At 40.5% G+C, this 27,870-nt stretch overlaps 2 protein-coding genes and 4 non-coding genes across 8 annotated transcripts; 5 read left to right on the forward strand and 1 right to left on the reverse strand.

Moving 5' to 3' along the window:
• Positions 1-23,444, reverse strand: rab34.S (RAB34, member RAS oncogene family S homeolog). 3 transcript variants are annotated; one of them, XM_018248781.2, is made up of 11 exons: positions 22,864-23,444; positions 17,693-17,775; positions 15,273-15,364; positions 12,245-12,313; positions 10,894-10,995; positions 9,650-9,714; positions 7,672-7,723; positions 6,072-6,153; positions 5,541-5,631; positions 4,338-4,445; positions 1-306 (listed from the first exon to the last, which is right to left on the reverse strand). In XM_018248781.2, exons 2-11 carry the CDS (start codon positions 17,744-17,746, stop codon positions 239-241), a joined length of 783 nt encoding a protein of 260 aa, XP_018104270.1. In that variant the 5' UTR covers positions 17,747-17,775; positions 22,864-23,444; the 3' UTR covers positions 1-238. The 3 variants fall into 3 exon arrangements, with proteins under 3 accessions (XP_018104270.1, XP_018104269.1, XP_018104271.1); XM_018248780.2 differs by lacking the exon at positions 22,864-23,444 and adding an exon at positions 20,979-21,760; XM_018248782.2 differs by lacking the exon at positions 22,864-23,444 and adding an exon at positions 20,979-21,759 and having other exon boundaries at positions 12,245-12,310.
• On the forward strand, positions 22,612-27,441 carry rpl23a.S (ribosomal protein L23a S homeolog). Its single transcript, NM_001093830.2, is given in 5 exon segments — positions 22,612-22,648; positions 24,336-24,516; positions 26,210-26,386; positions 26,584-26,653; positions 27,378-27,441. Coding segments are annotated over 5 exon segments (468 nt in total). The 5' UTR covers positions 22,612-22,623; the 3' UTR covers positions 27,393-27,441.
• LOC121400849 lies at positions 22,965-23,035 on the forward strand. The gene has a single exon (XR_005965972.1). It is a non-coding gene; the product is annotated as a small nucleolar RNA Z17 (small nucleolar RNA).
• Positions 24,651-24,724, forward strand: LOC121400848. Its single transcript, XR_005965971.1, has one exon. It is a non-coding gene; the product is annotated as a small nucleolar RNA Z17 (small nucleolar RNA).
• On the forward strand, positions 26,450-26,515 carry LOC121400841. The gene has a single exon (XR_005965965.1). It is a non-coding gene; the product is annotated as a small nucleolar RNA SNORD42 (small nucleolar RNA).
• LOC121400842 lies at positions 26,778-26,843 on the forward strand. Its single transcript, XR_005965966.1, has one exon. It is a non-coding gene; the product is annotated as a small nucleolar RNA SNORD42 (small nucleolar RNA).
• Positions 27,442-27,870: the final 429 nt, after the last annotated feature.

Raw genomic sequence — 27,870 nt, forward strand, 5'->3', positions numbered from 1 at the left:
TAAAATCCCATAGAAATGAATGGAGAGTGGTGGAATTTCACTCTAGTGGCGGAACTTCACTATTAACTTCACGCTTTGATAAATATACCCCTTAGTCCATTAGAAAACCCTTTGACGACTCCTAGAACAGAGTAGAGCTGCAGGGCCTTTGGATTCATTTACTCTCTAAAATTGGTCTATAAAATACTTTGGTCTTCAGAAGCCGAGTGCAAATATTAAATGTGGCAGCAGAAAAGATTCACTGGCAGCAGGTGGATTTGTTTTTCTTTGTGCACTGGTACACGTTTCTGTCATTGCTGTTAATGCCTGAAATGAGAGAAAACAATATATAGGAAACTGGGAACATTTTGGACATGCGATGATCTCTTAAGAAATGCTGTTTTAAAATAGGGTGGCTGCTTTTGGGATTCCCTGGAGTTGGCAAAAGTAATGGTATAATTCCATACTACAAAATAAAGAATCTGAAAACAGTGTTTTCAGCACATCACCAAGTGGATGCTTGCCGTATAATAAATATATTGCCCCATATCTTTAAATATTAATATGCCATACTCTGCCTGCCCTATGCTCCCTGTGTGTGTCATACTGTTCCTGTGGGGTGAACCTGGGGGGTTTATTAGCATTTGAAAATACTTCCTAAGGATTCCCAAGGTGTTTAATTATGTGCTGGTAGTTGCTATGCTGTCCATAGGGAAGGAGGAGGCATATGGATTTAAGGGTATGTCTTAATATGTGTTAAAGGGATACTGTCATGGGAAAAAAAATGTTTTCAAAATGAATCAGTTAATAGTGCTGCTCCAGCAGAATTCTGCACTGAAATCCATTTCTCAAAAGAGCAAACAGATTTTTTTATATTCAATTTTGAAATCTGACATGGGGCTAGATATATTGTCAATTTCCCAGCTGCCCCAAGTCATGTGACTTGTGCCTGCACTTTATGAGAGAACTGCTTTCTGCCAGGCTGCTGTTTTTCCTTCTCAATGTAACTGAATGTGTCTCAGTGGGACCTGGATTTTTACTATTGAGTGCTGTTCTTTGATCTACCAGGCAGCTGTTATCTTGTGTTAGGGAGCTGCTATCTGGTTACCTTCCCATTGTTCTTTTGTTTGGCTGCTGGGGGGAAAAGGGAGGGGGGGATATCACTCCAACTTGCAGTACAGCAGTAAAGAGTGATTGAAGTTTATCAGAGCACAAGTCACATGACTTGGGGCAGCTGGGAAATTGACAATATGTCTAACCCCATGTCAGATTTCAAAATTGAATACAAAAAAATCTGTTGGCTCTTTTGAGAAATGGATTTCAGTGCAGAATTCTGCTGGAGCAGCACTATTGACTGATTCATTTTGGGAAAAAATGTTTTTCCATGACAGTATCCGTTTAATGAACCTTTACCACATATGAGTGATGGGTGATATCCCTGCAGTGAGCACCAACCATTTTATTTGGTGTGCCACTACCATTAATGTGGGTTTCATCTTAACATTTCTTGTGGGAGTAGTTTAAAGTGGGTGTGGTTTAAAAAGGGAGGAGTGGTCAACACTGGCTTCCATTATGGACCCATCACCGCGTAGGCCAGGAAAATTGCGTCCCTCAGGACCATAGCAGTTGGACAGCACTGATGTAATGGATCAATTCAGAAGTCTGTGGTACCATAAAAGTCTCAGGATAGGACAGTCAGACAAGCCCTGGCTTAACGCATTACCCACTACATACAGGGAGCAGATCAGATTAGTTTGTAGAAGGTCAGGAGGAAATACCTCATTTTATTTACATATCCCCACATACAAAATATGGATCTGCTGTGAGAATAGCCAAGGTTATCCACTCAGTTCCCTTGTAGTTGGATGCAGGGCGTCAAATAAATTGGGCTCTTTTTTGTTAAGATCTCTTAAAAACTGGAAAATAGTTGACTAAGATCAATTATTTATTTGCAGGAAACCAAGCTCCTTGGTACACTACACACTGGATGAGAAATAATTAGCATTTATAAATACAAGTTATAGCAAAATCCAACAGAAAAATGTGTCTATTGAGCTTTTGTTGCCTAGGAAAACACAAAAAACAGCTGGACATCCACCGACACTGAAGGAATCAAGTTGTCATCATCAGCACAGGAATATTATGGAATTTCTTACTAAGAGAACTGGCAAATAGTGATTCATTGGCTTGGGCATAATAGAGGGTGGGTGACATTTTGGCAAAAAGGGACTGTCACGGTCGGCACCCAACAACAGAACAAATGCCAAGCACCCAGGTCTCGGCTCGTGCTTCACCAGTAGTGTGACTGCCTTTGGCCTCGGGAGGAGCCCTCAGCTACTTGGATGCCACCAGGACTTAAACTAGAGGTGCAAGGCTAGAGGTTCTGGATAGACAGAGGGGCACGACTGTTAGTGAGAGTCTTAAGGCCAAGGGTCACGGTACAAAACAGGAAACCAGAATCGTCGTCAGAACAGGCCGGGTCGAGGCAGGCAGATGTAAATCGTAATCAGGCAGGCAAGGGTCAAAACAGGGTAATCAATCAGACAGGAGGATACAGCAGAAGGGGTAGTCGACATTCAGGCAAGGGTCAGATATAGAGGTCAGAATAGTCAATAGCCGGCAGGGGTCAGAATCAGAATCAGAATGCAAATACAGAAGCTCACAAAGCACCAGGAACAAGATCCTATCACAGGCAAGGTTCCACAGCCCTAATGGGCTTTAAATAGTGTTCGAATTTCACGACACTGCGCGCTGGCGTCATCACGCCAGCACCTTTATATTTCACAAGAGCACGCCGCGCGCGCCCTAAGACACCGGCGCCTGCGGCCTAATGGAAACCGCTTGACTTGGCAGGCGTCCCCGCCGAGGGGGCTGCAGGCGTCCCTGCCATCCCCCCTACTAGACCACCAGGTACGTTCCTCACAGGGCCCTAGCATTGATAGTTATTTGAGCCAGGGAGGTCATGTTTAATCTCTTGTTCAGATGAACTGGCAACTGGCCTACGGACATTCTTGCTTGCTGACAATTGCTGAACAATTCACATATACATACAGTCAATGGTAGGTCAATGTTTGTGTATGAGGAAAAATACTGGTCACCCAGACAAGTACATTCTGGTCATGTATGTCAGATATCCTAGAGCAGCTTTTCAGCTCCACGCCTTGTTCTACTCCTTCCATTCATGTACAGGGTGTTTATCTCTTCCAAACCAGCTTCTGGCATCTTCTCCTTATGTTACAAAACTACTAATGTATAATATTGAGTCTACTTTCAGAAAATACCACCAGATGGACTTCAGGAGTAGACTACAGCAATATTGCTCACTTATTACTTGTACTTGAACATTATACAGCAAAAGAATGTTAATATCATGACAAACATGCTGCCCTCCTACAAATAACACACTGTGCTTGGATAAGATGATAATTATCTGGATAATATTACTCAAATTCCATCTCTCATCAGCTCCTGTACTATCTGAGAGAGGTCAGTGCATTTCTACCCTCATGCCCAGCTGTTCTGTATGCATTTCATGTTCAGCTTGGCAGCAAACCCAAACCCCAGTTCCCATGCCAAGACAAATGTTATGTAATACATCCGACTGGGTTTATTAGTGAATAAGAAACTAATTTCAAAAACTGCTTTCAAAAACTTAGTAAATCTTCAAACTACAGTGTCTGATATTGTATTAACTAGAGTTAAATGCTTAACTTCATTAACCTTATCTTCTGTAATCTTCTTTCCTGCGGAGTCTATTTTTCCAAACTCCCAAGGCCACATTGTAGGCATAACCATCAAAGGCCTGCTGTATTTCATGGCTGTTCGATTGAACTATAATTGGGGTAGGTAGTAGGAAATGGTGTAGCTATACCAATATATCTTTAGTTGGATTATTAGCATCAAGGAACAATTTTGGCAGCAGAGGATTTAAACATGAAACATGCAAATTACACACAAATATTAACAAAGGTACCGTATATACTCGAGTATAAGCCGTCCCGAGTATAAGCCGAGGTACCTAATTTTACCTCCAAAAACTGGGAAAGCTTATTGACTCGAGTATAAGCCTAGGGTGAGCAATGCAGCAGCTTCTGGTAAGTTTCAATCAAAAAATTGAGGGTTTCTGCTCCCATTGGAGGTGCCGGCGTCTTGTTTTTGGTTGCGGCGAATCTTCTTGGAGACTATTCTTGGACGCCGGCGACTATTCTTGGCGACCGTTTTTGCGCTTGACCTGAGTATAAGCCGAGGTAGCATATTTTGGGGGCTGAAAAACTCAGCTTATTCTCGAGTATATACGGTAAGAGGGCCCTGCTCATTAGATTATAGAAATAATATGTCCTGCTCTCCAAATTACTTACGCACAACTTCGCCGATCCTTCTAGCATAAGTCTTCTCCAGCTCTGCCAGCACATTAGACTCAAAGGTTAAGGATGCCACACGGAAGAAGAATTCCTTCACGTTTTCCCCTGAAAGAAGAGATGTTTAATGCAGCTGTATATTTATGGCTAAACAACGTATACGATTAAGGTGAATACCGGATAATAGCCAAGCAACAGAGCATCTTACATAAGTAGACATTTAAATATGCACAAAATTAAATGTGTTGTACTCACTACATCATCGGCATGTACAGCAGTTTTCCTGTAATACCTGACATGATGGAATCAGCTAATTATTATATGATTATCCATGCCCACTATAGGCAGACATTCAACAAAATCTTAGCGTGGTGTTGGCGGAGCCCACCCAACATTGGGGGAAATTTACTAAAGGGAGATACGGCTAACGGCGTGATGTCATTTCAGCACTTCGCCAATTTACTAATGGTAGCTGGCGTAAATTCGCTGGTGTAATTTCGCCAAGGAAAAAGACTCTGACGCAACTTCGCACTCTAACGCCAGGAGAATTTTCGGTCTGGCAAAAGAGCTTTACTACGCAAATTCACTACGTTTTTTATTTTACTGACCGTTACCTCTATCGCCAGACTTGCCTTCACCACCTCAGACCAGGCGAAGTGCAATAGAGTAGATAGGACTTCCTCAAAAAAAAGTCCCAAAAAACACTGGCGTTTTTTCCTATTTAAAGGGTAATAGACTGAAAAAGATCGTAAATTTTTTTTTGGGGTACCCTCCTTCCCCCCTACATTTGTCAACATATAGCACCTTAACTATACAGTGGACACATGTGTAGGGCAATATAACAACTTTATATAATTTTTTTAAGGTTCCCTGGCCTTGTGTAGTGTAATGTATTTGCTGCAGCTTATACGTCCATTGTACTTTAACTGCACGCCGTATGCAAATTAGCCAACGCTGGCGTAACTTCGAACTGCTGAGTGTAATTTCGCTGGCGTAATTTCGCCATCATTCGGTACCCTGTGCGTGATCTTCGGGAATTAGCGTTGTCCAGGTGAATTTACGGCTGGTGAAGTGTTGCGATGTGCACAAAGCCAGCGCTGGCGAATTTTCGCCGGTTAGTGAATTTGCCCCTTCATATCCCCTGATCGCAAGATCACTTCTGAGCGCTGAAGCACACATAATCAGATTACAGCCAAGGTTTACCTGTTAGTGAAGACACAGACCAGTACTCGGCCTGCATTTCCTTTGCAACCTTTATGGCATCTTTTTCCATTAGTGCATACTGAGATGGGGACTAGAGAAAAAAACACAGACAATTAGATACAGTGAGTAAAGAGAATGTGTTTTCAGTACAATTGATCTACTGATATTGTATGGTAAAAAATTGTGAATATGTAGTAAATAAAGTTCCCCTATTTTAAAATATAAGGATATTATAAGTTACCGAGGAGTTTCATGACCATATAAAAGTATGAGGCCAAAGGCCGAGAGGTAACTTCTAATATCCTCATATTTTATAACTGGGGGTACTTTATATATTATAATACACAAATTTCAGTGAGTCATGTGACAGAAATGACATCAGAACTCACCGTTTATAACTGATGACATCAGAACTCACCGTTTATAAAGATATAATTTACAAGATGTTCATTGCAAAATGCCGGCTGTATACATACAATGCTACTATATTGTATTATTTACTGCAGAGCTCAGAAAAACATTGATACTTACACTGAGGTCCTTCTTTGATCCAACTAGGAAAAGGAGCACAGACGAAGCGTCATTTTCCTTTAGTGCATCTTGTAGCCACTGCCTGCCAATCAGATAAAGCAGAGTTAATTGTGCATAGCAATCCATGATCATGCTACATGTCCCTAGATTATTTACCTTTCAACAGAGTTTAGATCAACAATTCTGGCCACTGCTTCCTCATTGTTGGCTTCAGATACTATTAGGGTTGCCACCTTTTCTGGAAAAAAATACTGGCCTTCCTATATATATTATTTCCTTAAATTGGGTCACTGACCTTCCTATATATTTATCTTTATTCCCCTATTAATAACATTGGGATCACTGACCTTCCTATATATTTATCTTTATTCCCTATTAATAACATTGGGATCACTGACCTTCCTATATATTTATCTTTATTCCCTATTAATAACATTGGGATCACTGACCTTCCTATATATTTATCTTTATTCCCCTATTAATAACATTGGGATCACTGACCTTCCTATATATTTATCTTTATTCCCTATTAATAACATTGGGATCACTGACCTTCCTATATATTTATCTTTATTCCCTATTAATAACATTGGGATCACTGACCTTCCTATATATTTATCTTTATTCCCTATTAATAACATTGGGATCACTGACCTTCCTATATATTTATCTTTATTCCCTATTAATAACATTGGGATCACTGACCTTCCTATATATTTATCTTTATTCCCTATTAATAACATTGGGATCACTGACCTTCCTATATATTTATCTTTATTCCCTATTAATAACATTGGGATCACTGACCTTCTATATATTTATCTTTATTCCCTATTAATAACATTGGGATCACTGCCTTCCTATATATTTCTCTTTATTCCCTATTAATAACATTGGGATCACTGACCTTCCTATATATTTATCTTTATTCCCTATTAATAACATTGGGATCACTGACCTTCCTATATATTTATCTTTATTCCCTATTAATAACATTGGGATCACTGACCTTCCTATATATTTATCTTTATTCCCTATTAATAACATTGGGATCACTGGCCTTCCTATATATTTCTCTTTATTCCCTATTAATAACATTGGGATCACTGACCTTCCTATATATTTCTCTTTATTCCCTATTAATAACATTGGGATCACTGACCTTCCTATATATTTATCTTTATCCCCTATTAATAACATTGGGATCAACCATCATTTGTAACGGCCAGGTCAGTAAAATAGCGGCCAGGTGGCAACCGTAGATACTATTCATGGCTGTTGCAAACCACAAACACTCTCAGTATAGGACTTACTGAGCCATCTATATAGCCAGAATTTAAATACTGTCAGCTTTTATATATGCTTTCAGTGCTGACACAGCAGCCATTCTAGCATATGTTTGTTCATTAAGTCTAGACCAGTGAATGGCTGCCCCCATGGCTACACAGCAGCTTGTTTATATAAACTATAGTAGTACTTATCTGTTATCTACTGTGTATCCTGTGCTTGAATGGCTGCCCCCATGGCTACACAGCAGCTTGTTTATATAAACTATAGTAGTGCTACAGGAAGGATAATAAAAATAACGACTTCTGCTTACCTGGTGTGTTCTAAGGTGGAAACATCAGTCAAATCGAAGGCAATGATTATAGCTGGAACAGAAGGAGATAGAAGAGATCAGAGATAGGACAAAATGTAGCAGTTATGTCATCTGTTTTTGACATGTCATTTGTAGGATTATTTATCATTTCAGTGGTTTTATAGTCTTTAAAAGCAAGACTAAACTCACATTCTCTAAAACCACAAATATCAGGAAATTTATTAAAAGATTTGAATATAAAAATCTGCTTAACAATGCCCGAATTGATTAAAAGTGGTCCTATAAGATCGGCGAAGCTCCTATTGGCTTATATAGCACCTCAACAACTTTTACTTGTTTTGCATTAAAGGTTTTCGTGGTTTTTATACTGAATAAATGTTACATTTTTAGCACTTTAGCAGCAGGAAGGAGCAATTACTGCAGGCACTTTTTGGGGTATTTTCCTTAGTGATTTACAATAGGATTTCTTCCAATAGGGTTTATAGTGGCAAACATGAAACATGAACTAAGGTTAGAGGGGGTGAAATGTGCAGAGTGTGTTTGCACTGGAGCCAATAAGCTTCTGGAGATGAACAGAGAAGAAGATTCTGCTAGTGGTCAGGGGCTGAAATTGGCCTGCGGATTTTAGCAGGCAGATGTCAGCCCTGTCTGGCCATAGCCTAATAGTGTAAAAGCTTCTGCCTTACTTATCTATCTTAATGGTGCAGTTTATGTTAACATGGCTTAAGGTGGCCATACACGGCTGATAAAAGCTGTTGACAGATTGAGTTGGCACCTTATTGGCCTGTGCGTAGGGCCCTCTGACAGGCTTCCCGGTCGATATCTGGCAAAAGTCGGCAGATGTCGATTGGGCAGTGGTAAAAATCTTGTTGGATCGTTGACCACATCTGTCCGTTGATGTGGTCAGGCGATCCTACTGCCCGTATTATTTACATTATGATGTGATCGTTGGGCCCTAGTGCCCATGATCGGATCAGCCCAATATCACCCCCCTTAAGGTCGGTATATCGGGGAGAGATCCGCTCGCTTGGCGACATCGGATATCTCTGTGTATGGCCACCTTAAGGTGAATGACTAGAATAATGCAGTGATATAGACAGTGATATTTTGAGACATTTTTTATTCAGATTTAAAGCAGTTTTTGTTTATAGTTTTCTGTTGTGTGGTTCTGGAAACAATGCAGCCAGTCAGATCTCCTTTAGGTCTGTAAGGGTAAAGCCACGTGGGGCTGTTATAACTTAGCGTAAGACTGACTCATAGAGCTCTTCTGAGCACTTTTTAATTTTCATATATTACCATTTTTCCACTATTAACAACATGAATGTGGAATCTGACGACCTCTGCTGTTTGGCCCGGATGAAGGTCAGACAGATTGGCAATCTCAGTTCTATTGACAGGAGTAATAGCGCAATCAGCCCAATTTGCTCAATATATGGGTGGTAACATCAGGTTAAGATGTGCTTAAGTGTATGACCAACTTTAAAGAAGAGATGAAAATAATATGCCAATTTAAACCTCAAGGTACAGAAAACTAATGGTTTAGGGAGCTGAAAAGAAGGTCTCTTGGTGGAAGGAGCAGGACAATTTACCAGCTACAACTGTATTGCAACCAGAAATAGGTTGGATTTTTGAGTTTCCTTTTTTATAATATGATTGTGATAACTAACCTGTAGCATTCCTTGTCTCGCTTTACATCTATTGCATTTACATGATCACTAAAAACACTGTATAAAAGGCAAGTATATGCAGTAGTTGAGGCATTTAAGATATTGTGCTCTCAACCAATGCTTTTAACTGTCAACTCAATCAAAGCTTTCATCTCTTACTTTCTGTATTTACAGCTTTGTGACTGTCCTCCAATAAGCAAACTGTCAGGAAGGAAACTACCCCAGGCACTTTGCTCTTTCATTTATTAGTTAGAAGGTGGAGATGGGATAAACCTTATTATAACAGTTTTGAACCAAGAATAAAAACATACCTTGGGCCCCTCTGTAATATGTAGAAGCAATGCATTTAAATCTCTCTTGTCCTGCTGTGTCCCAGCTACAGAACAAAAAAATATTCACTTTGTGATGGACAGACACAAAACACACAGTACATGGAAATGAACACGCTGGATAATAAACATACATGTTCTTCTGTAAAGTGTGAGTACATATTAAGGGCTGAACCTTTTTTTTAAAGGGCCAAAAACAAGGACTCTTACACCCATATGTAATAAATGGCACTAAGTTTGCCCAGTGGCAGTGACCCATAGCAACCAATAAGATGATTACTTTTAAACAGGTGACCAGTAAATGCTACCTGCTGATTGGTTGCTGTGGGTTACTGCTCCTGGGCAAACTTAGTGCCTATTATTACATAACCCCCTTAGACAGGGGCACATTTACCTGTATTCCTGTGTAGTGGTTTTGCATAATGCATGAATTAACAGATCCATTCTCTTCTATAGTGACAGTACCCACTGAATCTAACCTGCATTAAGAGGTTTAATGGGTAGGACAACTATAGGATACAATTAGTCAGTTAACTCATGTTATCTCAAGTGTTCATTTCAGTGTGTTTGTTATATGATCTGCTGTGTTTGTGGACAAGCCTAATAATGACCAAAAAATCTTGTGCCACAAAAATGATGAGGGGAGAGCAGGGGTTCATAAATTAAGGGGCACATTTACTTAGCTCGAGTGAATGAATAGAATAAAAAATACTTCGAATTTTGAATGTTTTTTTTTGGCTACTTCGACCTACGACTCGAACAATTCGAACTAAAAATCGTTCAACTATTCGACCATTCGATAGTCGAAGTACTGTCTCTTTAAAAAAAACTTCGACCCCCTACTTCGCCAACTAAAACCTACCGAACATCAATGTTAGCCTATGGGGAAGGTCCCCATAGGCTTTCCTGACAATTTGGGATCGAAGGAAAATCGTTCTATTCGAAGGATTTAATCGTTCGATCGAACGATTTTTCCTATGATCGATCGAACGAATGAAATGCGGTAAATTCAAAGTCGAAGGATTTTACTTCGACGGTCGAATATTGAGGGTTAATTAACCCTCGATATTCGACCCATAGTAAATGTGCCCCTAAGTGTCACTGAACTGCTGTAAATAGGAAATACTACAGCAGTCCTCTGCATCAATCCAAAGTTATCTAATTTTGTTAAAGTACTAAGCGATCCCACAGAAAGAGTAAGAAAGAGATATTGCCTTGGTACTTACAGCTGCAAGCTGAATGGCACCCCTAAAATTTCAAATCGCTCCATCTCAAAGTCCACTCCAATTGTGGCTTTATAATTCTTGTCAAACGTGTCTTTACAAAACCTTAAGTCATGAAAAAAAAATTGGCAAATGATTAAAAATCTGTACTCGGTATCTGAATCAGTATATACAGTATAATTAGATCTGTGGAACCAGCCGCCTAGGGACTGAGCTAAATCAAGGTGCCAGAAATGCTTTATTCCATGATCATGGCTGGTACAAAGACCAAAGTCGGACTGGGCCACCAGGATACCAGTAAAACTTCCAGTGGGGAGAGGTGTCAGTGTATCTATTGCTTCTAACCATTTGGCCATTGTCATGGCAACTCCATATTTCTTTATGGGAACAAAGAGGCTAAATACATTGAAGCATAGGTTATAGTATGTAAAGAAATGAGACAAGGAGAATAAAGAGGTTGAGTGAGGAGGAAAATCAGTTGGGCCTATAAAGAGTAGGCCTATGGTCTAAGGTTTTCTGGTAGACCCATGGCATCCTAGTTCTTTTTGCATGCATCAATCAGGGAGATGGCGGAAGGAGGGCCGCAGACAAGGCTCCACTGTATATGAGTCTGGTGTTAATCATTTTCTCACAGCTGAGAAACAGATAACAGGTTCTTAAAGGGGTTGTTTACCTTTAAGTTAACCTTTAATATACAATGTTCTAGTCTTAGTAACTTTTCAGTTGGGCGTTACTTTTTTTTAAAATTATTTTTGTTTTTCTTCTGCCTCTTTCCAGCTGTCAGAAGGGGGTCACTGACCTTGGCAGAAAAAACTATTAACCAAAGTGACTACAATATTGTATTGTTGCTTTTGTTTTTATTACTTCTATCCAGACCCTCTGCTATTCATCTTGCATTCTCTCATTCAATCCACTGCCTGGTTGCTTGGATAAACTCACATAAACCTCACAACCAAATAACAGCTACATTCTAAACCAGATAGTTACTGAACAAAAACCTAAATAATTAAAAAACCATAAAAAATTAATTGTAATTACTCTTAGAATATTCCCTCCTTCATCATGTGAAAAGTTAGTTCAAAGGTGAAAAACCCCCTTTAAATATCTGAATCCTGTGGACAATATATCTGCCCCCCAGAACTTCTTTGCTCTCTCAGAAAAAAATGTGTCTTTGTATTCAGAGCTACTTGCACTTGCATATCACTTCTCCCTCTCACAATTTCAATCCTGAACAACCTCCCTATGGAAATGACAAAGTACTTTGTGTATGGTGTGTATGGGGCATGATATCGCACTCTTTAGATCACACAGTAAATGAACCATGAGTTCATCAAAAGAACAAGTCTCCTCTTACCTATTGATCAAGCATGTCTTTCCCACTGACAGGTCCCCAACCACAATCACTTTGGAGATCCTATATCTGCTGGAAGATGAAGACATTAGCTTTTATACAAAGGGGAAACAAATATTTAAATAAATAACGTATAAATGGCCTGTTGACAAAATATATTATGTAGTAGCAAGTAGTCAGCACATTGTCGGACACTCGCACTGGGAGGGAGCTCCCACTCCAAGCGGCCATGTCGGTCAGAGCACATGAGCATAATGTGCAAAGTGCGGCATTCACTCATTATGCGCATGCGTGTGCCCCAACATGGCCGCTCAAATAGGGAGCTCTCTCCTAGTGCGGGTGTCCTAGCGCTGGCGGGGGGGCATTAAAAAAAATAAAACTACTGTTACTGTTCATTGAATGTATGCTCCGAGCCAGGTGAGACAGTACGTTCTAACATTTGAGATGTGGAAACACAATACACTTTATAACAATACCAAAAATAGCACACCACTTCCACATGGGTGTCAAAGCAAATAAAAATACCTTGCGACTGGAAACTGTGGGGGTCTGGGGCCTAATGGGGTTGCCACGTCAAGGCCCCCCCCTACAACAGCCCCCCATGCCAGCCCTCCACCATGTACCTTTATTCTTGATGAAATATAATGGGGCCAGTAGGGGAGGTCCGAGAGCAGTGCGGGGTCTGGGTCAGCGGGACCCACTGTTTTTTTCAAATCACTGTGTGTAAAACATGAATTACCTCTGAGGACAATCTCACATGATTATGCAATTTATATTTTTTACCCACTGTGGCTCCTGTGCAATAAAGAGGTATTTTTTGAAATTGTCTCTTCAGTAGGTGAAGAAATTCCAAAGGCAAGACCAAGGAATGGGAGATAAGGAGATCTTCATTCTCTTCCACACTGTATATCTAGTGGGTACCAAAAATCCCATTCTATTGGCAAAAAAATACTTTTGTTTTGTAGTCAGACTGAATCTCCAGACTATTATTATTAACATTAAATAAAAGCAGCACCAAAGTCATCACTGCTGTACAAAATCTTACCCTCTGTTTCCCCCTTAAAACTATAGTGTTAAGAGAAACCACCTTGGGAGCAGGTTTCCACAGACACTGAATGAGTTAAAGTGTAAAGTCAAGTTATTCCATCAGGAGAGTGGTCACCATAGCAAACATGATGCTACTATATCTTTATATTAATGAACAGGGACCACTGCTACAGGGAAAGCGCTGGAAAAAATAACGATCAGCTGCCAATTTGCCTTAAAGAGGCGCAGCCTGGGTGGGAGATGAATAAATCCACCCCGGGAGCAATTCATGTACAGTATGTATAAAAATCCAAACCCAGCCCAGATGATGTCCTTTCCATGAACTGAACATTCCAGCAACATTACTTAAAAAGCACAGACTCATGCAGCCACAAATTACTATAGCTCTGTGACACTCTGTGATTAGAGTTGTCAGCTTTTTTGGAAAAACATACTGGGCTCCCTGTATTTTTACCTTTCATCCCCTATTGATAAAATTATCATTAATCATAATTTAATGGCAGTAAAATACCGACCTGGTGGCAACCCCATGGGCGTCCACCAATAGGGGCATGGGGGGCCCCTTGGAATTTTGTACGCCTTAAAGCTCACAGCCCACTGTCCCAGATTTCTGTTGAAATGGCCCTGCTTGACATAGTTTCTTCTCAGCTCCCTGCTTCTAAAGAAAAATAATCTAAGATGGCCGTGCATTCCACTGTGGAACAAACAGCCATTTTAGTTTTTTTTTTTTACAAGAACCAGGTAGAGAGACAATCAGCGTGGGGGCAGCAAGAAACCAAGTGTAGGTAGGGTTGCCACCTGGCCAGTAAAAATGCCGGTTGACCCCAATGTTACTAATAGGGAAAAATGATAAATCTATAGGAAGGCCCGTACTTTTGTCCAGAGAAGGTGGCAACCCTAAGGGGCCAATTCATTAACTTCGAGTGAAGGAATAGAAGAAAAAAAAACTTCGAATTTCGAAGTATTTTTTTGGCTACTTCGACCATCGAATGGGCTACTTCGACCTTCGACTACGACTTCGAATCGAAGGATTCGAACTAAAAATCGTTTGACTATTCGACCATTCCATAGTCGAAGTACTGTCTCTTTAAGAAAAAACTTCAACCCCCTTGTTCGCCACCTAAAAGCTACCGAACCCAATGTTAGCCTATGGGGAAGGTCCCCATAGGCTTGCCTAACTTTTTTTTTCGAGGGATAATCCTTCGATCGTTGGATTCGAAGGATTTAATCGTTCGTACGATTATTCCTTCGATCAAAGTATTTGCGCAAAATCCTTCAACTTCGATATTCGAAGTCAAAGGATTTTAATTACCAGTCGAATATCGAGGGTTAATTAACCCTCGATATTCGACCCTTGATGAATTTGTGTAGGTGAAGGAATCCATTCAATCTATCCACTTCTGCATTCATTTTACTGGAATATCTGGAGTTAATGGACTGCTCATTGGCCATTTTTCTTTGATCTCATTGGCTGTCTGGGGTTAAAGGAGAGCTCATTGGTCATTCCTACAGTGATTATACTGGCACGTATGTGGTTAATATGCAGGTTATCCATTTTCCATAGTAATTATGCTGGCTCCCCAGCCCATGGCCAAGCCTATCTGTAATTAGGTATACAGCCCAATGATCACAAAAGGCATCCAGAGCCACCAGTGAAACAGTGCTCTCTAGGTAGTCAACAGATGGTTAGAAGACTAGTGGCTAGATCAGTGATCACCATCATGAGTAACATGTTGCTCTCCGACCCCTTGGATGTTGCTCCCAGTGGTCTCAAAGCAGGTGCTTATCTTTCAATTCCAGGCTTGGAGGCAAGTTTTATGAGTCTCTTGTAGGTTGACAATCCACAAAGGAACTACCAAATGGCCAATCAAAGCCAAACATTTTTCATACTTGTGTTGCTCCCCAACTCCTTTTACATCTGAATGTAGCTCATAGGTTAAAAAAAGGAATGTTAGCATATTTAGTGTTTGCATAACACACTTACCCCACAGTCCCTGTACGTTGCTGCTTACAGGCACTGGTGACTTTAGAATGAAAAGACTCTCGGGTGTGCAGACATGACTCTTTACTGAAGCACTATAAGTGGAAGTAAAATATTAGCTTGTGTCATAGACAACTATAAGCAGATTAGTCGCCCCGAAGAAGAGCAGATTTTTCGCCGGGCGACTAATCTTCCCGAATCTGAGTGTGTGTCTCTGCTCTTAAAAGCAAAATTCTCATATATACTCTGAGGCTTATTTTGCAAACTGTTAGGTGCAATGCTTCTATGGTAAACTGTAAATTTGTTTTTCAAAGAAAGAAAGAATTGGTTTGGCATCCCTAAAAAATAACCTTTTTCTACATAAAAACTCTGTCTCCCCCCTACCCCGTGCTGATATTGATGCTTGTCACACATAATATTTGCTGTGTCTATGCTCCCATAGCAGATAATCTAGGCAAAAACTGGGGGAGGTAACTGTTACTGTATATCCTGTCTGGAATTAGATTACTTGCTTAAATTCGCTTGCTCAGACACATAGGCTGCACCCATAAGATAGAAAGCTGGGACCACACAAGCAGAACAAGGATACAAGCTAAATAACATGACTGGCACAAGAAGCAGGTGTATTCTGTATAAAATGAAATTAGCCCTAATCTTAATAAACTAAACTACACAGGAGATTTTGTGGGTCAGACTTTATCTGATCTTGCCATGCAACATCACACAACAGCACGAGATTTTTGTAGGATCCTACGAAATCAGATCCCCCTATATTTAGAATATAAAGTCGGATCAAATAAAGTCAGATAGTGTCGTATGTTTATGCAACCACTTTCAACATTAAAAGTACTGTATTTCAATGGGGAAAAAAGACACCAAAAGATTTTGTCGCTGGATGAAGTCACAGCATACTGCGTTCACATACGACAGTTGTGTGTTATGTTGGATGGAAAATTTTCCACGCAGTTTACCCATCAGATTTTTGAATGAGTCCCATCGGGACTAGACTCCACTGGAGGTTCCGTAGGATGATGTCAGATCAACAAAACACAACTTACAAGTCGATGCAGTTGCATGGGCCAAAATATTATGGGACTGATTTAAAAACCTGATTTGTAAACTACATGGAAAGGATGGGAACACAGCATGCTATATATTCATCCACGAGATAACGTCTGATGGTGTCTGACCAACTTTTCTTCCCATTGGAATACAATGACTGTCGAATGTTGATGCACAAACAAATTACACCACCCAACTTTACATTCTAGCAATAGGGGGATCAGATTTTGTAGAATGCTACAAATCTCATGCTGTTGAGTGGTGTTGCATGGCAAGATCAGATGAAATCTAAACCATAAAATCTGACCAAAATCTCATGTGTAGTTTTCCATGATATTTTGACCCATGCGACTATATCCAACACCATCCTACAAAATCTTCCATTGAGTTTAGTCCTTAGTATCCATAGTCATCTCTAGACCCATATAAAGTAAGATTTAGGAAGCATTTAATAGTTTGCTGTTTGAAACCAAATATCTGATTAGTCGTTGTGGGTTACTAGAGTTGTACCTCTTATTATATTGCAGTTACAATGAAGGGATGGATAATGGATGCACTTTAAACCGTGTTACCTGTAACCGATGTTTCATCAGCTACAGTTCACGTTATGTGGCAGCCACAATGTGCTCCCTGTATAATAGTCATGTGATCACTATACAGCCTTGCGTGACAGCTGGGATCCAGGGACCAAATGGCAGGACAGACAAGTATAATCCCTTATAAAAAATAAAGGAAAACTAAACCTGCAACTGAGGGATACAAATGTTTTAACATAGGATCATGTTCATCAGCCACAGGCCCCGTTATGTGGCAGCCACTATTTTCAACCTATTACAACTAAGTAGTAGCTGTGTTTTCTGCATGGCAGTCGGGACCTAGGGAACAAATGGCAGGACAGAAAAGTATAAGCCCTAATAATGAAATAAAGTAAAACTAAACCTGAACTAGGGCTTGCTCCTATCAGAGAGAATGAAGTAACAAACAATTTCATAAAACTATATGTAAGAAATGGCCAGCTCAGTGTGTGTGTGTGGGGGGGGGGGTGTTGTTTTGAACAAACTATGGGGTATATTTATAAAAGAGTGAATTTAGAGATCACTACAGTCACCACAGTGATCTCTAACTTCACTTTTTGTATAAATATACCCCAATATATATGGCCAGGTCCAGACTGAGAATTAAAATAGGCCCTGGCATTTCAAGTACACAGCAGCCCAAAGAGCATCCCACCAGCCCAATATACAGTGACTGTCTATGGAATTTACAGCAGCCCTCTGGCATTTGCCACAACGCACAGATTGCCAGTCGGGGCCTGTATATGGCTTACAGGACAAGCATAGAGAGAGAATCTGGTTTGTTACCTGGGGTAGCTCTGCCACAATCCTGTCCCTGCGCACAGGAGGAAGGACGCTCATTATTAGATGTTAATACTCACATTGGCTTCCTGTGGGAAATAAAGCAGACAATTAGTCACCAATGTAAAGGAATGAATTAGCAATTAAATAGCTAAATAACAAGTCATTCAAAATGTAAATGTAACCCGCTTCTGCAATAACAAAATACATCCCCTGGGGGCTTGTGTACTGACATAAAACATGTCTTGGTTTATTTCTGTTAAAAAAAACAATTCTCTAGACTCTACTAACTACCCAAAGGGGTTGTTTACCTAATGCTCCACCATCAGCTGCCGCCTTGCCCCATACTTGGTACCAGAATTCCATCAAGGAGCTGGGGCAGCCACGTTGGCTCGGCTCACTGCTGATGTGGATACTCCCTGCGTTGACTGCATCACAATTAAATCCAGGACACAATCAGCTTCATTTTGCTTTTTCCTTCTCAGCAATCACCGTTTGGAAGCCAACATATCAGACATGGCAGCCATCAACCCTACTGAACTACTCTCTTTTCGGTACAGGGGTTTTTTCCCTTTTAAGATCAACTTTTAAAATGGACAGCAGAATTCTAAGACAGTTTGCAGTTGCTCTTCAAATGATATCCATTATTTGCTCTGCAGGTCTCAAAGTAAACTAAGCCTCTGTGGGGCATTTTATTTCACCTTTGATAAATGTATCCCATGGAATTTACTAATAATAACTGATATCTCTTTGCTTGGGGTTAATTACCTTGGCAACTATAGAGCAATCTTCAAGTCAATGAAAAGATGAACAGTAAAAGTAATTGATAAAATAAAAAGAATATTGGTAAAGATAAACAGTGCAGTCAATTTATTGTTTTTGCTGCTGGGAGTCAGGGACCTCTAACAGCCAGATCATATTTTCAGCTGGAGGCTGGAAACAGTTGGAACATTGAGGCATATCATACAAACCACATACAAAATAAATAACGTAGACCAATTTAATAGTTGAAAGAGTTATTTTAAGACTTTGAAAGTCTAGAACTATTCTTAATTGTGCCATATAGAGTAGCTGCATTATTTGCCTATACGTTGCTTTCTGTTCAGGAAAAGGTTTCCATTTGGCCGGGCAGCCAAGTTCAAAGTATAATTCCATTGTGAATGATATATTTGACACTGACAAGACTCAGGAGGCCTCTTTGACACTGTAGAAACAAACACAACTAATCCCAATCAGTTGGGTTTATGTAGAAAGTTGTTTTAACTATCTGAGCTTCAAAAAAGACATCTATGATTCCAAGAGACCTAAACGAAATCAAGATAGTCTTGTGCAAGCCATTTCCTTGTCCCCGTAGGCTCGCAGAGTCATTCATCCCCTCCCTCATCTTTTTAATTTGTAAAGTGCTAATGTTAGTAGATCAGTCCCTGAGTGACGTATAGTTTAGTAATGTGATCCTGATATTTAATAATATGAAAGCAATACATTATTCATTGGCAGCTTGTGGTTCCTCGGCAACATTACAACAGGATAAACACATGCATCATGACATGGTAGTTATACCTCTGCAGAACACTACCCTACTAAATTAGACACAACATATTGTTAATTTCTGCTTCAGGAGCTCTCCAATTCAGGGTTGGATAAAGGCATTGCTGATAAGTGGGGGCAAGGTGGTGCCCAAAATTTAGGGCACTGGCCCCATGTCCCGCTACTTATGCCACAGTGGGAATCTGGAACTGGGTCTCCAGATGGAAAGCCCTGCTCCAAATAAGGATCAAACACAACAAAAAACCCTTGTTAATCAGATTATTTATTAGGGGAGATTTAGCACCAAATCATAGAGACTCCAAAAACATAATGACAGGTGAATTAACCGTGAAATAGGCCACAGTGTGTATATGAGATAAGGACCTTAGAATGTAAGCTCCACTGGGGCAGGGACAGATGTGAATGACGTATAATCTCTGTAAAGTGCCATGGAATTTTCATGCCATATAAAGAATAATAATGGAGAGGCACAATGAGCCACATTCAGTGTAAAAAATATTATGTTCTGATTCTGTTCTTGATCTGCGCATACATTTCATTTGTATTGTTTTTGGATAAACTAATATTTTCTCATTTAATTCAGACTGATCTGATAAGTGAAAAGGCACAGCTGACTTTTCTGTATGTGTATGCTGGCTGGCCTGATGATCCTGACCAATATCTATGTACTATGGATATCAGTTAGTTCATCAATCCAGGGTAAGACAAATGTATTGTTATTGCTACTTCTTTCTATTCACATCACACCTTTCTGTTCAGGCCCTTGCCTAGTCATAGTCTGCTCTCTTATTCAAATCAGTGCATGGTTGCTAGGGTAATCTGGATCCTAACAACCAGATTTGGAGACTGCAAACTAGAGAGCTGCTGAATAAAAAGCTAAATAACTGAAAACCACAAATAAAAAAAAATGAAAACCAATTGCAAATACTATAAGATAGTTAAAAGGGTTAACATCACCTTGATTTTATTTCTGTATTTTCTGTTAGTGTCAAAATATGACACTATTATCCTATATTTACATAACACTGATCTTTTCTAAAGCACATCAGAGACAATAAATTATTTACAGTCCCGGCAGAGCTTACCATCTAAGGTCCCTATCACATACACACATTATGGTCGCATTTATCAGGAGCCAATTCGGATTGTGGGAAAAAACTGACAAGTGGACTCAGGCCGGGATACAGGGTCAGACTGGGCTGGTGGGACACCGGGCTAACGATAATGTGGGCCCCCAATCCTGATCAGAGCTAGGTAAAGCAAAATGCAGCAAGTTGTTCTGCTCTCATGTCTGGGGTGGGGGTCTTGTGACAGATGGGGGGGCTGAGGTGACAGCGCCGGTGGGCCCCCACATTCCCAGTGTCGGACTGGCCCACTGGGTTACCAGGAAAGATCCTGGTGGGCCCAGGTGTCAGTGGCCCTCATGCTGCTAAACATTTGTACTATTTAATGGCCATTCCTTATTTCTATTAAAAACAGAGGGGAAAAAATCAAATGTTTCCCTTTACAACTCCCTCTGCTTGAGTTGTATGATTCCATCTCTTATGGGTGTATGCCAGTGAGTTATGGGTGTATGCCTCGTCTATGCACAGCCTGTTGTACAGAGAACAGAATACAGAGTACAGAATGCAGAGTACAGAATACAGAGTACAGAGTGCAGAGTACAGAATGCAGAGTGCAGAGTAGAGAATACAAAGTACAGAATACAGAGTAGAGAATACAGAGCACAGAATACACACGGTACCTCATTAGTGGTGCCAGATGCATCTCAGGGAGGAGAGAGCTACGGACTGTGTAGAAGTGCGAGACCGCTGTACTGGGGGGAATATATTTGGAGTAATTTGAGAGCAGGAAATTCCAAGGGATCTGAAACGCATTTAAAGTGCAGACTGAAGCTCAGAGGAACAGCACAAAGCTGCATAGCAACCGCTTGGGGCATCACACAACAATCACCCTGATGAGGCAGAAGTGTGTCAATCTCTGCACTCTCTCTCCTGCATTCTCTTCTGCACTCTGACCTGCACTCTCTCTCTCCTGTACCCTCTCTTCTGCACTCTCACCTGCACTCTCTCTCTCCTGCATTCTCTTCTGCTCTCTCTCTCTCTCTCTCTCTCTCTCCTGCACTCTCCCCAATCGTGTAATGTGTGTAGTTATTATATCAGAGCTGAGAGCCTGGGCGAAAAAATAATATTTGTCCCATATCCCTCAAATTATCCCTCACACACTCTGTAAAATCTGAACCAAACTGTGAGGGACACAAACTCCTTCTTTAGCCGCCGTTACTAATAATTTCTACCCGTCAGCCTCTGCGTGCTGGCTGAACAATACACACAGGTCTGGACTGGGATAAATATGTTGGCACTATATAAATACATGTTAATAATAAAATAAATAACAGGCCCTGGCATGTGAAGTAGACAGAGGCACAATAAACAGTGACTGTGTCTGTGGAAACTTCCAGCAGCCTCTCTGGTATTTGCCAGAAGCTACAGATTGTCAGTCCAGTCCTGAATACACCATACCTCCCAACATTTTGGAAGTAAAAAGAGGGACAACATTTTTTTTCCCACACGTAGGGCAGCAATTTCTTTGACCACACCCCTTTCAGTGGCCACACCCCCTAATTACCATGTTTGTTTTACAGAATTTGGCAGGTTATGAAAGTTTGAAAATATTTCTCCTTATCTAAACTGTGTTTTTGTGTCTCAAAATTGTTACAAAGTATCTTATTTGCACCTGTTAGCTGTTCTGGGCTCTCTGCTAAAAGCCAATTAAGTAAGAAACTTTGTTTCTTTTTCTGGCTGTTCAGTGCAGAGAAGAGAGGGACTTTCCAGTACAAATGAGGGACTGCGGGTTGAGCTGTCAAAAGAGGGACTGTCCCTCCGAAAAAGGGACAGTTGGGAGGTATGATACACACACTGACATTAATTCAGTTTTCCAGACATATAATCCACATCTCTCTGATACACTGCAGCTCAGCATGATGGGAAATGTAGTTCTGAAAACTGGAAGCAACTAAACGTCTCTTTCCTTGTGAACTTCATTTCCCCTGAGAGAACAAGCGGGTTTTAGGGACTGGAATGTTTTGTCACGTTTACATTTTACTCGCACACACGTTTATTGTTTTCTGTGTTTCATAGTTATTGTAATAATCAATAACACTGATAACTTCGTTTACATATACGTAAAGCTAAGAAGGCGTCGCAGCCGCCAAGAAAATACCCGTGACGTAATTACGTTATAGAGCCTCACGCTATCCGTAGGCCATATAACAAGAAAAACTACAACTCCCGTGATGCCTTTCGCTGTGGCGTTGATATCGCGAGAATCTCGGGCGCTGGTCCCTGTAATATTGTACGAGAAACCCTTTAGACTTCCTTTTGCCCAAGATGGCTCCTAAAGCGAAGAAGGAAGGTGAGGGCCGCGCCGAAGCGTTCTGTTATTGGGCGCATTTGAGTTGTAGCGTTTGTTCTCTCGGCACCTCACGTTGTGTGCTTGTTGTCCGTGGGCCGCACGGACTATTTCGTTCTGATTTAGCTTTCGCGTAAGGTTATAACACTGGTTTGTGTGAGGCGGTTGTACCGCGTGTGTATCTGGTTCTAGTGAACTCTAGGCCGGGGCTTCTTTACCTCAGTCTCTCCACACATCAGACTATTGTCGCTTAGAATCAGTACATGGAAGTTACACGCTGTCTGTGCGCCGGAGCTAAATGTGGCGCTAGGGAAGGTCTGGTGCAGATGATGTTGTAAAGCGATCAAAGTATGAGACTAATGATTCCAATCCTGTTACTACTGATGCACCTGAGACACGTGACACACTTCTCTTTATATTCCAGTCAGACTGAGGAGAAATAATGTGACATTCACCTTTTATAGGGGCACAAAGCGGATTCTGTACACGTGATCAATAAGGGGCGCCTGATTGGTTCATATGGAAAGTCATGTGTTCTCTACTTGTACAGCTGCATTGTCACTATTCATCACATTTGTCTTTGTGTTCACAACAACTTAATTGTCTAATTCATGTAAATGCTGAGTCTACCTTGTTTTATCCACATGATCCTTATATTGTTTATATATATTGACATTCACAGTGTGTGGCACTTACTCATTACTCAAGGGATTCTAATGCAGAGCTAATGTTACATAATAATCATTTTGAGACATTGAAAATGGCACAGGATACACAGTAGATAACAGATAAGTACTACTATAGTTTATATAAACAAGCTGCTGTGTAGCCATGGGGGCAGCCATTCAAGCACAGGATACACAGTAGATAACAGATAAGTACTACTATAGTTTATATAAACAAGCTGCTGTGTAGCCATGGGGGCAGCCATTCAAGCACAGGATACACAAAAGATAACTTAAGTTATAATAAAAAAAAAAATCACATTGTATACTACAGTGTTTATCTGTTATCTGCAGATAACCTGTACCATTTCTCCTTTTTCTCCCAGCTTGCATGGCTGCCCCCATGGCTACACAGCAGCTTGTTTATATAAACTATAGTAGTACTTATCTGTTATCTACTGTGTATCCTGTGCTTGAATGGCTGCCCCCATGGCTACACAGCAGCTTGTTTATATAAACTATAGTAGTACTTATCTGTTATCTACTGTGTATCCTGTGCTTGAATGGCTGCCCCCATGGCTACACAGCAGCTTGTTTATATAAACTATAGTAGTACTTATCTGTTATCTACTGTGTATCCTGTGCTTGAATGGCTGCCCCATGACTACACAAAGAAGCCTCTTCATATCTTGCTATTGAATGTACACATGATGGGTGAACCTGTGTGAAAATACTATTTAGCGTTTTGGTGTCCTGCTGTGACTGTCGCTTCTCAATGTACAACTTTCCATTCTGCAGGTTCAGAGCAGTGATTTTATCCAATAATGTTCTTACGTGAGGGTAGTGGCAGACATAATGGCCCATATGCCACAGACATTAGGATGATACAGTGCTACGCAATATGTTGGCGCTATATAAATACATGTTAATAATAATAATTGAATCTGGTTCCCAGTCAAACTGAGCAAATGGTTAAAGTCACATAATCATCGCTCGGCTCTGATGTGTTTAATGTTATATTTTAGCTGTCCCTCCAAAGACTGAGGCTAAGTCTAAGGCTCTCAAGGCCAAAAAGGCTGTTTTGAAAGGAGTCCACAGTCACAAGAAAAAGAAAATCAGGACCTCACCAACTTTCAGGAGGCCGAAGACATTGAGACTGAGGAGGCAACCCAAGTATCCTAGAAAGAGCGCCCCCACAAGGAACAAGTATGTATTGGTTGGGTTTATTTCTGTAAAAGGTTATGGCAGAGAGACCTGATGTGCTGTACACATAATAGAAACTCTTGGCTTGTGACATTTATGTTCAATTTAGCTTTTTAATTTTCTGTCAAACATTGGGGGGGACAGATGATGTGACGTTAATAGCGATCAAAGCCTGAAAACCTGTGATTGGATCTTCATTAACTGATGTGCCCCCCAATGTCACAGTCCATTTTGCTTTTTGTTAAATCAGTGGCTTTCTGGCTGTATAGCTGTAAAGAGAAATTATTGCTCATATGTCTTGACTAGTAACACACGAGTGGGCTGCCCTACTAAGTATATTGCTCCTGTGTCTAGTAACACATGGGTGGGCTGCCCTACTAAGTATTACTAAGTATATTGCTGATATGTCTGGCTAGTAACACACGAGTGGGCTGCCCTACTAAGTATTTTGCCTGATACAGTAGGCATGCTCTCCAAGTTGACTGATGGCATTGAACAGTTGGCCAGATTGTGGATCTGTGCAGTCCCAGGTCATTGGTTTGATTGACTTGCTGTTTTGACTGAAAATATGGTATGTTCATATTAAAATGTGATTGTAATAAAGTATTCTTCACAGCCCTCCCAGCCACACGCAGAATCATGACGTTTAGTTGGCACTCTAATATGGAAAACCTCCCATTAATGCATGTAAGGTAGTGGTGTACATGTAGGCGTTCAGTACTGACCTTTGCCTGTGGTGAATTACAGCCTTGGCTTGTTTAATGAAAAACTTTTTAGATTAGATGCTGCCAGCACTTGTCAAATAGTACAACTTGTTGTAGACTGTGCTTTTCTGTAGATAAAGGAGAGGGCTTCCATAAACAAGGTTTTATAATGAAAGAAATGTAATCCTTTTAAAGGAAAAATCAACCTGTTCTGAAAAAGACCCTATCCCCCACCCCAGGTAGACTCCCTCCCTCCTCCCGCCAGGCTAACTACCACTCTGGGGAAATGCCCCAACTTTGTACTTACCCTTGGTGCAGATACTTCCAGCGAAGTTCCATGCGTCCATCTTCTGTGTCCTCGGTAAGCTGACTGAGAGATCGTCTAATTCCACGCAGTTGCGCAAACTGCTCCAACTGCACATGCGCAGAAATACCGATCTCCCAGTCAGCTTACTGAGGACACCGAAGATGGACACGTGGAACTTCGCTGGAAGAATCTGCAGCGAGAGGTAAGTATGGAGTATGGGGCATCTCGCCGGGAGTGTAGTTAGCCTGAGGGAAGAGGGGTCTACCTCGGGTGAGGGGTACAGGGTTTTTTTTTCAGAGCAGGTTGATTTCTCCTTTGTTTCAAAATGTAATACCACTAAATACAACCCAAATTTGTTATTCAGTGTGTAACTTTGTCTAGTGTCCCTCGTAGCCTTATGGGTGTAGTAAATGCTTTTTAGTCATTGTTATAGGACTTAAATTGTTTTCACCCAATCTCAACCCAACTGGGCTGCATCTGTGATAACAAATCTGCGTTCTTCCCAAATTCTCACCCTAACTGGCCTTCATTCGGAGCCTGCAAAGGTTGCCAGTCCTACAGTATGTGAACCACTGATGTTGATTATTTGCAGTTGACTTTTATTTTTACATTTTACGTGTCTTCATTCATAGGTGTTTGTTGTAGCCTCGTCCATTAAATTCATATGCTTTTTTTAATACTTTAGGCTTGATCATTATGCTATTATCAAGTTCCCACTGACCACTGAGTCGGCCATGAAGAAGATTGAAGACAACAACACTCTGGTTTTCATAGTTGATGTCAAAGCAAACAAGCACCAGATCAAGCAGGCAGTGAAGAAACTCTATGACATTGACGTACAAAAAGTGAACACCTTGATCAGGTAAGACCTAGCATGATTAATATGCTGTAGTGTAGTAAATGGGTAACCGATGTGCAGTTTCTTGTGCGAATGATGGAAAACTTATTAATGCTGAGAATCTTGATGTTTCCAAAGGAACCACTGATGCATAAGCTAAAACTTAAAAATGTCTTCTCACTCCCTTTCCTTCTGTATTAACTGTTGTCTTTGTGTTTTAGGCCTGATGGTGAAAAGAAAGCATATGTCCGCCTGGCTCCCGATTATGATGCCTTGGATGTTGCAAATAAGGTAACTGTTCGCCTTCAATACTAGAGTTCTTGATTGGTTTCTGTAAATTCAATTGCCCGAGGTTCTCAACACGAAATTTGTTGTATTATAGATTTGCCATTGCCAAACTTTTGCAGTTTAAACTTTGCAAATGATGAAAATGTTAATTGGACTGAATACATTGATGAACTCAAAGGAACCACTGATGCACAGTAACTGCAAACATTTTAGTTTGGCCAATATCTATATCGTAAAACAGATTTGCATTTGTGCAGAACTTGTCAAGCTTAATTTATCCATAAACCATTTGTCTGCTCTGTGCTTATGTTATGTGTAATTACTCACATGCACCTAAGGCTTATGGTACACAAGGGTGACATGACATCTCCTTATAAAGTAAACGTAACCTTTAAAAATAATCGGCTATAATAAAGACCCCTTATTGTCCAAACCATTGGTGTCATAGGCCACCGATATCATCCATCTTTGTTGCTATGATTGACCAAACATATGATTCAATCACCGCTTGGCCATTTTAGGAGTGGATAACTAGCACAAGCCATTCTAAATTAGTAGTCCGCATATTTCACTTGGTAAATACAGCAGTAATTATCCATTAGTTGTTATAAAATGTCTCTTGGCTCTGTAATTGGTGATTCAGTTTGTTACAAAGGATTTTACTAGAATTAGCCAATTTAGAACTTTGTTTTCTTAAACTAATAGAATTTTCCTTTTTATTTTACAGATTGGCATCATCTAAACCTGCATCATCAAAAACTGTACAGAAATAAACTTTTTTTTTTTCTGCCCATTTGTGTGACCGTGTCCTATAAGTATTTGCTGCCACACAATGAGCAATCCACCTCCTGCAATAGAGGTGCAGACTTCCATAGAATGGCAGACATGTCATGCAATGCAAAATATTAAGGTAGTCACACACATTTTACATAACATTATTGTGACCGAGTGTTGGCAAAAAGGTAGAAAGTCTAATGCACAGGAGTAAAGGAGTGTTGGTGGGTGTATTACACTTAAAACTGTCTTTCTATAAAACCATAATTCAGCCAAAGTTAAGGTGCCCATCCACAAGCCAATATAAGCTGTCAACAGATTGTCTGCAGCTTATTGGGCAATGTATGTGGCCCTCTGACAGGCTTCCATAATAGTTATCTGGCCAAAAGTTGAACCTTATTTATAACATGTGGCCATTTCTCAATGACAGCCTGGAGCAAGCATTA

This window comes from Xenopus laevis, chromosome 2S (assembly GCF_017654675.1).
Source record: "Xenopus laevis strain J_2021 chromosome 2S, Xenopus_laevis_v10.1, whole genome shotgun sequence".
Lineage (NCBI taxonomy): Eukaryota > Metazoa > Chordata > Amphibia > Anura > Pipidae > Xenopus > Xenopus laevis.

Bases quoted from the DNA above. Each gene is read 5' to 3' on its own strand.
- rab34.S (XM_018248781.2), bottom strand. From the start codon at position 17,746: ATGAGCGTCCTTCCTCCTGTGCGCAGGGACAGGATTGTGGCAGAGCTA. The intron at 15,365-17,692 runs GTAACAAACCAG...TTCCACTTATAG, and splicing joins TTGTGGCAGAGCTACCCCAG to TGCTTCAGTAAAGAGTCATG. The intron at 5,632-6,071 runs GTAAGTATCAAT...TTTTTTCTCTAG, and splicing joins GATCAAAGAAGGACCTCAGT to TCCCCATCTCAGTATGCACT.